General features: G+C 36.6%; 3 protein-coding genes and 1 non-coding gene across 5 annotated transcripts; 3 read left to right on the forward strand and 1 right to left on the reverse strand.

Moving 5' to 3' along the window:
* Positions 1 to 250: 250 nt before the first annotated feature.
* Positions 251 to 1,894, reverse strand: LOC125807697 (syntaxin-22-like). The gene is made up of 7 exons (XM_049487428.1): positions 1,668 to 1,894; positions 1,484 to 1,577; positions 1,263 to 1,402; positions 1,105 to 1,173; positions 748 to 905; positions 552 to 652; positions 251 to 461 (listed from the first exon to the last, which is right to left on the reverse strand). The coding sequence occupies exons 1-7, from the start codon at positions 1,889 to 1,891 to the stop codon at positions 396 to 398; spliced, it is 852 nt and encodes a 283-aa protein (XP_049343385.1). The 5' UTR covers positions 1,892 to 1,894; the 3' UTR covers positions 251 to 395.
* Positions 1,895 to 2,708: 814 nt separating this feature from the next.
* Positions 2,709 to 6,422, forward strand: LOC125807973 (binding partner of ACD11 1-like). Of its 2 annotated transcripts, XM_049487735.1 has the most exons (6): positions 2,709 to 2,880; positions 3,291 to 3,394; positions 3,538 to 3,613; positions 5,359 to 5,442; positions 5,530 to 6,106; positions 6,143 to 6,421. In XM_049487735.1, exons 1-6 carry the CDS (start codon positions 2,875 to 2,877, stop codon positions 6,280 to 6,282), a joined length of 987 nt encoding a protein of 328 aa, XP_049343692.1. In that variant the 5' UTR covers positions 2,709 to 2,874; the 3' UTR covers positions 6,283 to 6,421. The 2 variants fall into 2 exon arrangements, with proteins under 2 accessions (XP_049343692.1, XP_049343691.1); XM_049487734.1 differs by having other exon boundaries at positions 5,530 to 6,422.
* A 707-nt stretch (positions 6,423 to 7,129) lies between these two features.
* On the forward strand, positions 7,130 to 7,216 carry TRNAY-GUA (transfer RNA tyrosine (anticodon GUA)). The gene is given in 2 exon segments: positions 7,130 to 7,166; positions 7,181 to 7,216. It is a non-coding gene; the product is annotated as a tRNA-Tyr (tRNA).
* Positions 7,217 to 7,588: 372 nt separating this feature from the next.
* Positions 7,589 to 8,327, forward strand: LOC125807844 (uncharacterized). Its single transcript, XM_049487575.1, has one exon. The coding sequence runs from the start codon at positions 7,595 to 7,597 to the stop codon at positions 8,315 to 8,317; it is 723 nt and encodes a 240-aa protein (XP_049343532.1). The 5' UTR covers positions 7,589 to 7,594; the 3' UTR covers positions 8,318 to 8,327.
* Positions 8,328 to 14,467: the final 6,140 nt, after the last annotated feature.

A 14,467-nucleotide genomic window follows, 5' to 3' on the forward strand; every position in this document is an offset into this window, starting at 1 on the left:
TCTCCTACCAAACTACTTCTTACCGTCTCTGAAGTACTAGAAAAAATGGTAGTACTTAGTAATTTACTTGCTAATGTGATTGTCGAATACCAATTTGTGACTATATTTGGATCATTGAAATGAAGAGCTTTAACGCTATGGTAAGAGTTGCACGGGGATAAGCTCTTGTAGAAATGAAAGGCAAGATTACGTACAGCAGAATGTGGTAGCACACTGAACACAGATAGTTCCCAGTGTCTATAAATTGTTTTACTGTGCATCTGTACCTTGAAGGTCATACTGACATACAAATTATCTACATTAGCAGACTGATGCAGGTAGAACAATCAGAACCCATACACTTGAGAGATGAAAAATCTACAATATCTCAATTTAGTAACTTGGAAGAGAACTCTTTATGCTAGCACCAGTACAATTATTATTAGCAGGATGACCCCAAATATCACCAACAACAAGCAGCTCTGCAAAGAAAATTTGGAAGTATCAATTTTGCGCCAAGCTAAAGGCAATTCGTCAGCTATCATAGGACTAGCTGCAATATAGACTCTTACCATAGATGAATTACATTGTTGGATTTTCGATGCCTTGGTAAGTTGCTTTGCAGCTTGTGCAGTTGCATCATGAGAACTCTCAATATTGGAACTTATATCATCTGGCAGATGGTTTTTTAGGATGTTAGATTCATTAATAAGATTAGTTATAGTTGGAATTTCAGAGGAAGAAAGACAAAGGATCGGATTGGCTAACCGAGCATAATTCCTTGTTCATGGACCAATAGAGCTAAATCCTTGAACATCTCATTCAGTTCACCAATCTGCTGCTGGATTTCTATCATTCCTTGCTCTCTTTCTTCTATGATGGCTTCGTTAAAAACAATCTCATGTTCCAGTTGTACCATGTCCTGTCTGCCATAGAAGTAAGTCAGGGTTCACTGTGAGCAAAAGAACTGGTGGTAGCATAAAGAATTGGGGAAAACAGTAAGAAAATAAGATTACAGCAACTTCCCTTGCCATACTGAGACGTGGGTGCTGAAATAAAGTTTCTTAACATACATTATCAACTAACAAAACCCGAAAATGAGTGTGTACTTAGTTATCTCCTAACCTTTTGGATTCCTCAAGGATAGAACCGCTCTCGGGACTGATAGATGAACTTATCTGAATCTCTGTGCTTCTGCAAAATACAAATGCAAAATATGAAGATAAGATCATATATCCGGGCTAAGAAAGAAAGTGGCAGAAGCATTTGGAGTGGTTAATTACCTGGATGAAATAATTTCCTGGGAGATGAAAGGAGTGTAAGCTGCTTCTCTCTGTGCTGCAAGTTGCTGAGCCTTTTGGAACTTTTTAAGAACAGATTGGAAATCCTTAGCAAGCTTAGCATCGGCGATCTTCTTGGTGACCTGAAGTTTAAAAGAAACATTACTGAGAAGATCCCCATTCTTCTATCTTCACTTTCTTGTTCAAATAATTCATCCACTTACACTAGATTGAGAATGTCGAGTTGATACAATGGCTTTCTTAAGCTTAGCTGAAGTTTCTTTTATCAATTCCCCAATTTGCTGCCTTGTACTGTGGCTGCAGAGAAAAGCAAGAAATTGAAACCTGTTAACACACGCACCACTGTAAAATGCGCTTAATCAAGGAACACAGAATACAAGTCTTTACAGCTTGTGGCGGAGTTGAAGAGTGTCTTTGGGTGTTCCAAGCGTGTTAACTAGTCGTTGGAAGTTTGTCAAAGCTGTGTTTATTTGAAACACACCAACTACTATGGATTGACGATTATCAGAAGCAGATGGATTTGTGATGGCTTGTTTTGTTAGTCGTTCCCATGATCCACTTCCTCCTTGAACATACAATGAGCTTCCTGATTCAAGATCTTCAAAGCTCATTTCTTCTTACTTGAAAACACACAAAAAAGAGAGTAGTTTTTTTTTTTTGTTGGTGTGCTCTAAATGGATTAGAAATCTGTGTCGAGAAGCAACATTGTGTTGGAAATGGGGAGGTTGCTTTCGAATTGAATTTGAAAATACACAAGTTTTTGCAAGAAAAGAGCAGGAGAAGTGGGCGATGTGCCGTGCAAGTGAAAATATTAATACTAGAGAGTACAAAACGACGAAAGAAGGAAGGTGCATTAGCCTTAACGCCTCTGCTATTTCTGTTTTGCTGTTGAGTTTGTCTTCAGTTTTATCATTTACTAATATTACCTCTTCCAAGTGTCATCCAAGTATCCTTTTGCCAAAAATACTTATTTAAACTTACCAAATATGGTATTCCAATAATGTGTACCAATAAATTGTAAGTCAGAATCGACAAAGCTTATGAAACCATAAAACATGCGAAGGTTGAAAATATTGGCCGTTACAATATTTGTGTTAAAAATACAGTGAATTGTGGAGGTCTCCTACAAAATTTTGGAGAAGCTTGCAATCGATAAGTAACCATTTGTAACTATAATAAAAATTTATTTACATCGAATATCTGCACTAAACTAATGAAATTAACCTAAATCGTTAAAAAGTAAAAGAAAAAATATACCACTTAATTATGATTGTATATTTTACCTTTATTGATTTGGTATGAATATAACTTGTGCAGAGAACTAGGAAGCAACTTCTATTCTTTATAAAAAAAAAACAGAATAGAAAGATAAATTAATTAATTTTGTACTTAAAAATAAAATATCTCTCCCTCAATATTCGTTTGGCCTTATTGGAAACAAACATTTGCCAACTTTTGCGTACAACACGTTCTGTTTCTAACTCCTCCATCTTTTACCCCTTTTGGATTCTTCCTCCAATTTTGTTTCCTTCTTTGTTTCGATATCCTCCATATTCTTCTCTGATTAATCTGCTATTTTTTTTTATCTCGATCGATGTCGGTAAGTGAATAGCTCAACATCTCTATTTTTTTTAAATGTAATTTTCTGTTACAAATGCATTTTATAGCTGATGATTTGTTTTCCATTTTGTGACTTATTGTTCTATGAGATTCGATTTCATTTGTAAATCTCTGAAATACATAAACAAAATAATTCTTCTTTATATCCTTTTTGTAATTAGTATATATAGGAAAGGTACGACTTTTAATCTTATGGCAATATGCCCATCAGGTGATAACTGATAATAATATTTAAAGATTGTTTTTTTTTTTTAGTTGATAGTGGAAAAGTTAACAAATAAAGTCATTTACGTAATCGTACGTGAGATTTTCACCTTCCGGGGTGGAAGAATTAAGCCTTTTGTTGCAAAGTCTTGCTGATATTTTTTGGTTGTTTTATTATTATGATAGGTTAAAACAGTGCAAGTGAACAATGTTTCTTTGGGTGCTAAAGAGCAAGATATCAAGGAGTTCTTCTCCTTCTCTGGGGATATTGAATATTTAGAGATGAAAGGGTTAGTTTATAATTATTATTTTTGGATTTTTCAGCATCTAACTTATCTTTACACAACATTTTATATGGTGATAAACAGGGGTAAATGTGCCTATTGAGGATGATTGATGGTTACTTACATGTTTTTTTAATTTTCTTTTATAGTGAGAGTGAGCGATCACAAGTTGCTTATGTAACATTCAAGGATCCTCAGAGTGCAGAGACTGCAGTTCTTCTTTCAGTATGTAAACTTCCCCTTGATCTTGATAGTTAATAAGTTTCTACAATTGCCAGTTTGATTTATTTAATGATGAAAAAACTGCTATATTTATGATAGTTATGTCTATGAGTGTACAGCACAAATTCTATGAAAGGTACAAGACCTTTGTGCTAGTTAAGTTAGCAAGCATCCCTTATCAAAAATGATACGAGCTAGCGCCCCTATTCCTTTTTCTAAATCTTTTTGAATAATAACTTTGTTTCCTCAATGTGGAATATTGTTTTGTGAGGTGATAGAATGGGAATATTGAAGTGTCCCTATAGCAAAATTCTGAGAATAGCATTAAGTAGGTTAGCTCACAGTTTGTGGCTTTGTGCTTTTGTGGTTGTCCTGAATAATTCCATCTATGTGAGATAAATTCAGATTCTCTTTCACATTTATGAGATTGCTAAGTTTTCTAGGTTAAGAAAAAAAGGATACTGCTTATGTTAAGGAACATCAAAGGATCAGCTGCCCTAAGGGGCGACAATTTGCTTCACGTTTGTACTGTATCTCTTGGTTAAACTGGCAATTGTAAGCTTGTGAGACCGTTAACTGGGGAGCTTTAAGAGCTAATCCATCTATTTACTTGGATAAATACTTCACACACCACTGCTGGTTGGTATCTCCTTTTCAATTAGGTTTCTTCACTCGGAGCCTTTTCTTTCTGTAAGAACAATAGAAGTTCCAAAGTGGTCCCATATAAACTACAGTTGATTCAGTTGATCAGAGTCGTCACATAACTTTGGTTGTTCCCAACATAGACAAATGTTAGCATTTTTGGCCAACGGGGTGAGGGAGATAAAGTTTCATTCCTCATTTCATATTAATACAAGGAGCTTACGATAAAGAAATGAACCGTGGGCCTAACTCAATCCCAAAAATTAGTTCATGAGGTGGGCAAATAAGTAAACAAACAACTCATCCCTCAACCCAATGTGGGATTCTTCCGTATGAGGTGAGGATTGCTCAGGACCAAATAAGTAGACAAACAACTCATCCCTCAATCTAACGTGGGGAACTTCTGTATGAGCTTCCAGTTTTCACCTCCTTTAAGTGTTTATCGGTTCGGGTAGCATTCATTGTTGTCTGTATCTTGACTTGGTGAGTTCTGGATTTTCTCTGTCGTTGTTGATGTTTATTTCTTATTAAAAAATTTTTTGTGCATGGCTAGGTTTCAGTTTGTCTTTCTTCGTTTTTTCCTTGGTGTGTAGGGGAGGGTGGAGAGAGATTATATTAGGCAGATGACAAAAGTGCTTAAAGTCTTGAAGCTCCCCATTGCTGCCAGAGAATAGTTCAAAGTAGCTAGCGAAATCATAGAAGCCTAGGTCCCTGTTACGTGTGTGTGGCCTTCTTACTTCATCATGATGGCTTTAATAGAACGATCAACATAACTCTAGGGGAAATTGCAGTGTGAAAAGTCTTATTGACAATTTTTTCTGTGGATACTCTCACTGTTTTAGTATTTAATGTCAGATTGCTCAGATGTTACGGAGAGTAAGGGAACTATCCTATACTTAAAAAGTCAATACTACCATTGTTTCTCTTCTTCAATCCACTTGAAGTCTTGTAACAGAGATACAGATAAAGTGTATTCTAGCATAAGTATTGTTGGTTGTTCACATAGCTTAAGTGCTGCTTGATTACAAGGATGAGCTGTTTCCAATTTGTGACTGTTCCTTTACTGCTCCACTTTTGCGATTGATAAGCTCACTTGGTGTTTTTAGGGAGCTACAATTGTTGATCAGTCCATCTCATTAGTCCTTGCACCCGAGTACAAGCTCCCACCTACAGCTTCAGTATCACCAGTTGTACGTATAACTTAATGTTTTAAGCAGACTTTCCGGCTTCATCCATCACATGATTGTCCATAAATGGTGTACCGTTTATATGTGCAGCCAACTGAAAGCACCAATGCACCCGCTGCTGGATCTGCTATTCAAAAGGCAGAGGATGTCGTCAGCAGCATGTTGGCAAAGGGCTTTATCTTGGGCAAGGATGCAGTTGGCAAAGCCAAGGCACTAGACGAGAGACACAAGATCACATCCACTACCTCAGCCACAGTTGCTTCTTTAGACCAAAAATATGGCCTTAGTGAGAAAATCACTACAGGAGCAACCATTGTGAACCACAAAGTGAAAGAAATGGACCAGAAGTTCCAAGTCTCGGAAAAGTCAAAATCTGCTTTTGCAGCTGCTGAACAGACAGTTAGCAATGCTGGATCCGCCATCATGAAGAACAGATATGCTTTGACAGGGGTAACTTGGGCTGCAGGTGCCTTAAGTCGAGTCACTAAGGCTGCCGGGGAAGTGGGACAAAAGACAAAGGAAAAACTGGCTGAAGAAGAAAGAAGAACTTTTACTAAAGGTCATGCACAAGAAAATACTGCAACTTCAACAAAAGGTAATGTGCAACAACAAGCTGCAGATTCTGCTAAAGGTGATGTCCAAGAACTTGCTGCAGCTTCTGCTAAAGGTGATGTGCAAGAACTTGCTGCAGCTTCTGCAAAAGGTCATGTGCAAGAACTTGCTGCAGCTTCTGCTAAAAGTGATGTGCAAGAAGTTGCAGCAACTTCTGCAAAACAAGAACATCCCGAGTCCCAAACCGGAATTGAGGAATCTACCAATCCCTCTCTTCCACCAAAAGCTTAATCCAACATTATCTTGAAAGTAAATGCACGATTTACGCTAGTTTGTTATTCGAATTTGAGCAGGTCATTGTGTATCAACTAGGGTATTTATACATGGAATCTTATTTCTTATGTATGTTGGGACCTAAAATATGATATAATGAACATCATTCTTGTAGGAAATTTATTTTTTTCTAACAAAAAAAGGGATTTGCAAGAGATGAGATCAATTACTATTTCAATATTGCACTAAATGAAAAATCAGATTACCTCCTTTCAATTCCTTTAATTTTTATGATTAAAAGCTGCATCATCTCCATGTTAAACTCCTTGCATTTAAACTAAAAGTAATGCCTTAGAAATAAAGCATGCAGGATTTCTTTACTTGTCAAATCTCAAAATGTTCTATAGAGGTTCCTTTTATGTTCTTTTTTGCATAAGAATTGATATTGACTTGTAAATTTCAATGATCATATGTTTGCTTGTATAACAGGAAAATTATAAGTACTGTTTAATTCTCTTTTAATTTCGAAATGTGTAATATGTGTGGTTAAGTATTCAGATGAGTCATTCTTTTGATATTACATAGTTTAAATAAAGGGTCAGACAACAATTATTAAACCATAAAATCTTGCGCTTGTTCTGGTTGATGAATATAATTAGAGAATGTGACATATTTTGAGTGATTAACTTATCATGTGTTTAGGTGGTCAATTGGAATAAGTCATTTCTCGAGTGTCTAAATAATATTTATTGACAACTTTAAAAAGTTGTTGATGCATATACTAAGCAGCAAATAACGAGGGAATGAGAACTAGTAAAACAAAAGCAAGTAAACTTTATTTTGTGGGAGCAAAACAATAGCAAATCCGACCTTAGCTCAGTTGGTAGAGCGGAGGACTGTAGTTTGTGTGCTGAAAATCCTTAGGTCGCTGGTTCGAATCCGGCAGGTCGGATACTTTTTTTATTTTCTTTTTTCCCATTCCTACCAAAAGGAAAAATTTAATTTCTTTTTACACTTTTAGCATTAAAGAAAATAAAACATTATTCTTATTATAAAAAAAATATTGAAACTAAAACGTAAAATTACAACACTCTTTGTGCTAGAAAAACAAATATATAGAGCGATCTCTTGGCAGAGTAACCTACCATATATACATGCAGTAGCTATGAGGCTAATAAGTTGTTGGAGCAGAAAGATTGCATGTTTAATCTTAGCTTTCATTTAGCTAAGTGTATCACATATGCTCTTTATTATCCATCATAATAAGATAATCAAATACTCTTCGAAAAAACTTAAATCTAACAGCACATTGACAAACAATAAACCAAACATGGCCAGAAATCATATGATCTTAACATTCCTTCTAAAGTTACTGCTGTCATCTGTCTCTACTGCTACAAACAGTACCTCAGGAATCCGCCAAGCCATTGAGGAGATGAGGACAGCAAATTATTTCACCTTTATAATGCTGATTAACATGGCCCCTGCTGACCTTATACAAGGAAACATCACTTTCTTGATGCCAAGAGACAAGACACTGTCCCAAACATTAATCCAAGAAAACAACGTGGCAGATTTCTTGCAACGACATTCCTTACCATCACCATTGCTTTTCGACCACCTCCAACACTTCCCAACAGGCTCCATGATACCAACTTCAAAACCTGACGTTTTCCTCAAAGTCAACAATTCTGGAAAGATGCATTTCTTTCTCAACAATGCCAGAGTCGTTAGTCAAAATATCTGCACTAAAAGTGCTTCCATCAGATGCCATGGCATTGATCAAGTCCTGGAAGGTGCCACTTTGCCATCTGATCATAATAATGCCAGTCTTCCTGTGCCTCCACCTTGTGATCATAACATTACAAGTCCGCCTTTTGGGCTAGTTGCATCACCTCCTGTAATGTCACCACCATCAGCACCACAGCCAATAAGTAGCAACATTAGTCCGATCCCATCATCAGCTCCACCACTGAAATCTGCAGTATCTTTAAGTAAAACCGGAATAGCTGGGCTTATTTGGTTGCTGATGGCTGTGAAGTTATCTCTTTGATCGAAACTTAGGCTTCAAGTTGAATCAAAGCAAGATAGCAAGCTTGTATATGGAGGCAAAACGGGGATATACTGATATATTACAGAATTTGTATTGCATATGGTACTTCTAGTCTATTTAAACTTTGTTGTTTGTTTTGCCACTTTCTATAGATGGTCCAAAGGTATCTTATGTTTGAACTAGATAAAAGTCCACAAACAACTTTTTGTACTACAAGGGTTTGAAGTATTAATTAACAGTTCTGCATTATTGTGTTAGTTTGAATTTCAGAAACTGTGGAATGACTTTAAGTTACCGGTTGCAAAAGAAAGGATCTGTAGGACCCAAAATATAACACTACCAGTAGTAGTAGTTAACTGAATAATGTAGAGATAGATATGAGACCTCTTTTAGTAAGGGAAATTCTGAGAAAGTGAGTTCGGAATGAGGCTCTCTTCATGCTGAGATAGGGAGAAATGCAACAAATTGCTGGAGACTGGAGCAAACTCCTTGTTATGTGATCATCAACTATTGTATTTGCTAGATTGTAGCTTGAGAAAGGGAAATTGGCATGGAATTGGAAATATGAGTTGGTAAGGCTGGAAATACCAAGTTTTGGTGAAGTAAAGTTTGTGCTAATATCAATAGCAACAGCTTTGTGCTGAGCCAGAAATTAATGTTCCACAATAGAACTTTCATGGTTCTCTCACCCTTTTTTTGATGAAATAAAAAGGATATCATCAACAAAAAGCATCAAGAAGATGCAAGCATTACAAAGAGATTATCAGCTCCCACAAAGGTGAAAAAAACTATCATAACTATCAACATATATCTATTGAGCTGATATATTCTAGGAAAGATTCAACAGTAATTACAGAGGAGTGGTTGACCAACCTAAAACGACTACAAAAAAAAAAAAACCTAAAACGACTAATCACACATCTAGCCTTAAGAGAGGAAATGGGAGTTGAGATGCCATCAAAACACCTTTTGTTCCTCTCTATCCATAAGCAGCACAAAATGCAAAAGCAGGAACCAAAGACCAGATCATTTTGATGGACTTTCCAACTTTTTAGGAGCACCAACACACAAAAGCGTCTCTCAAAGAGACTGGCAAGGCCCAAGTCAGTCCAAAGAGAGAAAAGAACATGTATCGAAGGTCTGTGGCAATAGTGCAATGAATAAACAGGTGATTGATAGATTCTCGGTTGCACAAGCACATGTAGCATCTGTTGGCTATATGGAACTTCCTCCTCATAAGATTATCCTGACCCAGCTGAAAGAGATGATACATCTTAGTTCTCACCCTTCCTCCTCACAGTTTGGGCATTAAACTTTTATCTGCCAAAGGAAAGGAAAAGATTACCTCCAAATTAATAAAACTAAATTAAAATGAAAACAAAATAGAACTTTATGTCAAACGGCCTTTGACATCAGTTGAAAATAGAAAAGAAAGAATAGGTGAAGTTAAAGAAACTAGTGAACCAATCACTACATAAAGAAAATAAGTACAAGATTTATTTGTTCAGATCTTCCAAACATCCCTCACCTAGAATTATTCATTTGGATTTTCAATCTCTTCAAAATTAAGAAATCAGCAAGCAAGCTAACTAATCCTCACCATTAAACACCCAAATTATTTTGAATAGTTCAAAGTAAAAGAACACAAATTTGTCAAATAGATATTTATGCAGTGAAAAGTTATGAAAACAGCTATTGACCATAATAAGATTACGATTCTGAGAAACAAGACCACAGAAAATAAAAATTAAGACATTGTTGAGATCTAAGTTGCGCGGACTCTTCACTTCCAATGCCGTACCAATGTCGGATTCTCCAAAAATACACTATTTTTGGAGAACCCGACACGCACCCGTTGACATGTTTGAAGAGTCCGAGCAACATAGGTTGAGATTACTATGCAAATGTAGCTTGCTTGATAAACATTTGACAGATGCCTAAAAAGTTTGATGTTTAATAGGTTAGACTCTTAAATTTGAAGGAGTACAATACGGTCAGAAAATAGAGGGGGAAAAACGTGGTTCATAAGAAATATCACTTGCCTGAATCTGGAAACTTAAAGAAAGGGCTGAATGCTGATAACACAAATCTAAAAAGAGAAAACAAAACATATGCACCCAAAATAAGTACATTCACAGTTATTCCAAAAAAAAAAGGCTGTACTATCATAGAAAGATCAATTCCATCAACATTTCTATTGGCGAAAATTGAGAAATGAGATATGAGTTTTTATCAAGTAGATATGCAATAAGAAAGCAATTGTAGATACTTGATAGAGGAGCCCTAATGGCTAGGCTTTGGCCACTACTTACAGTCATGTTTGACAGATTCATGTGGAAAATGATATACTCCCTCCGTCCCATTTTATGTGGGACCATTTGACTGGGCACGGTGGTTTAAGAATTAAAGGAAGACTTTTGAAATTTGTGGTCTAAATCAATTCTTAGATATTTGTGAGGTTGAAAATCATTTCATTAAGGGTATTTTGAAGTTAAATTAGTAAGGTGACATTCTTTTTGGGACGTACTAAAAAGGAAAGGGTGCCACATAAAATGGGACGGAGGGAGTACAGAAATCCATTTTTATGAAAGGAAAACAGGCAACAATCCTGCCCTCAACCTTTATAGGTGAAATTTTATTGATCACTTCCATTGGTCTCTTGCATGTTACCTGAGACCAATGGAAGTGATAATTCAAAGTTAGGTAGTAAGGTATACTGGAACCTAAGAATGAAGGAATCCGCTTAAGGGCTCATTCTTCATGGTAAAATATTGTTGTGTCACCTCATATCTTTGGAAGAATGGATGCACATATAGGCTATAGGCACAGATTAATCCAAGTCAAAGATAGAATACAAAAGTATATTAATTGAAAAACAGATAAAAGGAAACATTTCCTTCTAGAAAAGGTTGTCTTAACAGATGCGGTTTGCAGTAACTCTATTTGCATAAGGTTCTAGTCAGAAAATTTATACATATAATAAGGAAATTGAGAGGCATATTAACCTATGTTGCTCGGACTCTTCAAAAATGTCTTCAGGTGAGTGTCGGATATTTCAAAAGTAGTGCATTTGAAGAATCCGACACGGCTGTGGCAACAATTTTGGAGAGACTGAGCAACATAGATATTAACACAGAACATATTTCAGGAAATTTTAAAATAGACTTAACTGTTGAGTCACATCTCATCTCTACCTGATCCAGGCCTTGGAACAGCCCACACGGTCCATTCGGCCCATTCACCGACTTAGGGCTGAAGATATTTATTTGTTTCGCATGTGTTTTCACCAATATACCCTTGATGTATATATATATATATATATATATATTGTGTTATCTGTGAATTTTGGTGGTGGGTTCTCATCTTCTTTACCCTAATACGGCCGTCTTGCTCCCCATTTCTCTCTCTACCTTTCAAAAATCCTTGGTCTCTTTGTAAGATTTCTATTTTTTTGTGTTGAATCTGCAGAGATCTAATGAATCTTTCATTAACTATGGATTCCGATCCTAGTTCTTACATGAATTTCTCCACTAACCTTGCTTGGAACCAAATCAGAAAGCATAGAGATCTGTCGTTCACCTATACGAAAGTGTGCACAAGATGTTCCCTTATTCTCAATCTCAATCGCATCCATCTTCTTTTCCTATAAGTTTTGTCAGTCTACTCTCTGGCGGACATTTTTGATACTAAAAGGGAAATTCAGAAGTCTGAGTAGAAGAAACATTAGACAGATGAGTTAGAGGTAGAAAACTAGAGTTTGATAGGAGTTAGGAGCATGCATGTTTGGAAGGAGAGGAGCCGTTGTATTTGCGAACATTCCTTTTGGAATCCAATAGGAAAATATCTTCGGGAAAAAAAAGCAGTGGTTACTCCATTTGCCTGAAGTTATTTTGTTACTGGATTCCAACAGAATGTTAGCAAATATAGCAGCTCCGTACCACTGCCAAATTCTCCGTGGAAAAACTAAAAGCTCGATCTCTAACCAGACTATGCATCCTGCGAATGAAGCACTGGTAAGCAAGGTAATTCCCTTTTAGGACAACCTGCAACTTGTTCCTACTGATCAGTTTTCACAGATTAGTCTTGTTTTGGGAAGCTGAGAGAGTAAATAAAGGAAGAACATGGGGACTCTAATTCTGCAGATCAACTGGTGAATTTCCCGGTGAATTGCACCTCAAAATTAATGAGATAGTTATTTTTTTTTAAAAAGTAAGGTTGCATACAATAGATCCTTATTTATTTTTTGATGACCGTGGGGTCCTGACCAGCTTTCTCGTGCAAACTGGACTAATTCCACCGGATAACTACCACCTCCCACCTGCAATAGGTACCAAGTAACTCTGTCCACCCCAAAGGCTAGAACATATCGGATGAATCACCTAGTGTTTTTTTGTCTCCACTGAGTTTTGAATCTGAAACCTCAGGGTTCTCAACCACTTCCCCCTTCCCCAGACCCTTGCATAGCTGGAGCTTTAGTGCACCAGAATGCCTTTTAAGTTAGGCCCAGTTCATTTTCTTAACAAGCTCCAGATGTTCAACCCCTTGGGCATGAGTGGGGTGTAAGCATACCATATTGGTTGGGAGTATGGGTTGTAGTTCATTTGGATTAAGACCCAAGATCCATTTTTTTAAAAACATACAATGCCTTAAAATATCTTGAAACTCAATTAAAGTAATACATCCCAACTGGGGGATTGTTGGTTTGATCACACAATCAATAGCTCGATCTTGAGCCTCTCACTACCAGATTATGTCAATCTTGAGCAACAAAAGCTTAGGCTTCTCTCAAGCTTGGGCCTAAAAGGTTAAGCTAGGCTTGACTTATTTGCCTCTATGCGTAACAAGACGTATTGGAATCTTACGTTGGGGTCCTTAAGGATCAAACTTAGGTCTTTAGGCTTTCATGATCTGAGATGGTAAGAGTAGGCTAATGCAACATATGTTTCTACGCTCTAGGCATGCCACACACATAAGGACAAGTTTGGAGGGGAGAAACCCTAATACATGTGTAAATGATGGAGAAAACCATTGGACTTACTTATCATATAAGGACTAAGGAAATATGGCCATTTTTTCATTGATCTGTGGTTCTTTTGACCTGCACTTTCATCTCTTTCTATGTCTGGGATCATAAAGACGGCTACTTATTTCGTCACTTCCCCTTCAGGTTTTGTTTTGAAGGCCACATTCAAGTTGGGTAGAGTAATCCCTTGTGCTATAATCTTTTCTACATTGATACCTACCCTTCTTCATTCGCACTTTAGCCATGAAGCGCAATTTTGATCCGTGATTAACTTCTTTTCAGTGGAATAATAATCCAGTCACATTAATATTTGCACTTGCATAACCTTTTAATCTCACCAAAAACTATAAGGCAGATGCCACAAATCTGAATTCTACTCCCCAAAGTTTCCTTTTTAACTTCATGGATTCTCATCTGTTTTCCATAACCTTTAGTCTCCTTTTCAACCCTTCAAATCACTAAAAGAGACAATGAACAAATAGTTAAACACACATAGCTAGCTGTTTCTGTTTCTGATAACTTTTGGTTTTCACAAATTTCATTATCCTGTCCAAGTGTCAATTTTTCCTATAACTAGTCTTTAATTGGTATTCTCTATGACTTAATTTTAGACTGACTAAGCATTTTTACTGCCATATTGCATGAAGAGATTTTTGAGCAGCCAGTCGATTTCTCTTTCACATGCAGTGGCATACAGAGGATTCCTTTGTCGAGTTCTTTCCTACACTTATCTCCCATGATAAAAAAAAGGGGGAAATACACTAAAATCAAATCTTTACAAATATTTTATTTTCAACCCTTATTTATGTACTCTTGAGGATATGAGATCCTCATTGCTTTTTTAACAAATAAAAATGAAGTTAAGAAATGTCCGGCAAGCGCAGAAAACTAGTGCTCCATACAGTTATGCATAATAAAAACTAATTTTCATCCAGTACAAGTATCAGCTTCTTTATGAGGTCTCCTCCAAGTATTTACTTTTGTTAAACAGATATTTCACACATTGAATGAATTGTGGAAACAGTTGTGCCAAAAAAAAGCAGGCAAAGCAACAATGCATGTTCTTGATCACTTTCGAACCACTTGGATGGTTGGTCACAATCACAATAGAGAACGCAGAGACTTAG

Source organism: Solanum verrucosum, unplaced genomic scaffold (assembly GCF_900185275.1).
Source record: "Solanum verrucosum unplaced genomic scaffold, falcon-dt-bn FXZP01000183.1, whole genome shotgun sequence".
Classification (NCBI taxonomy): Eukaryota; Viridiplantae; Streptophyta; class Magnoliopsida; order Solanales; family Solanaceae; genus Solanum; species Solanum verrucosum.

What these genes read in the sequence shown, in the direction of transcription:
- LOC125807973 (XM_049487734.1), top strand. An exon ending in GAATATTTAGAGATGAAAGG is followed by an intron (nt 3,395 to 3,537) that starts GTTAGTTTATAA and finishes TTTCTTTTATAG; the next exon opens with TGAGAGTGAGCGATCACAAG. An exon ending in CAGCTTCAGTATCACCAGTT is followed by an intron (nt 5,443 to 5,529) that starts GTACGTATAACT and finishes TTATATGTGCAG; the next exon opens with CCAACTGAAAGCACCAATGC.
- LOC125807697 (XM_049487428.1), bottom strand. Translation starts at nt 1,891, where the DNA reads ATGAGCTTTGAAGATCTTGAATCAGGAAGCTCATTGTATGTTCAAGGA. An exon ending in CTCGACATTCTCAATCTAGT is followed by an intron (nt 1,403 to 1,483) that starts GTAAGTGGATGA and finishes TTTAAACTTCAG; the next exon opens with GTCACCAAGAAGATCGCCGA. An exon ending in CAGGAAATTATTTCATCCAG is followed by an intron (nt 1,174 to 1,262) that starts GTAATTAACCAC and finishes TGTATTTTGCAG; the next exon opens with AAGCACAGAGATTCAGATAA.
- LOC125807844 (XM_049487575.1), top strand. Translation starts at nt 7,595, where the DNA reads ATGGCCAGAAATCATATGATCTTAACATTCCTTCTAAAGTTACTGCTG.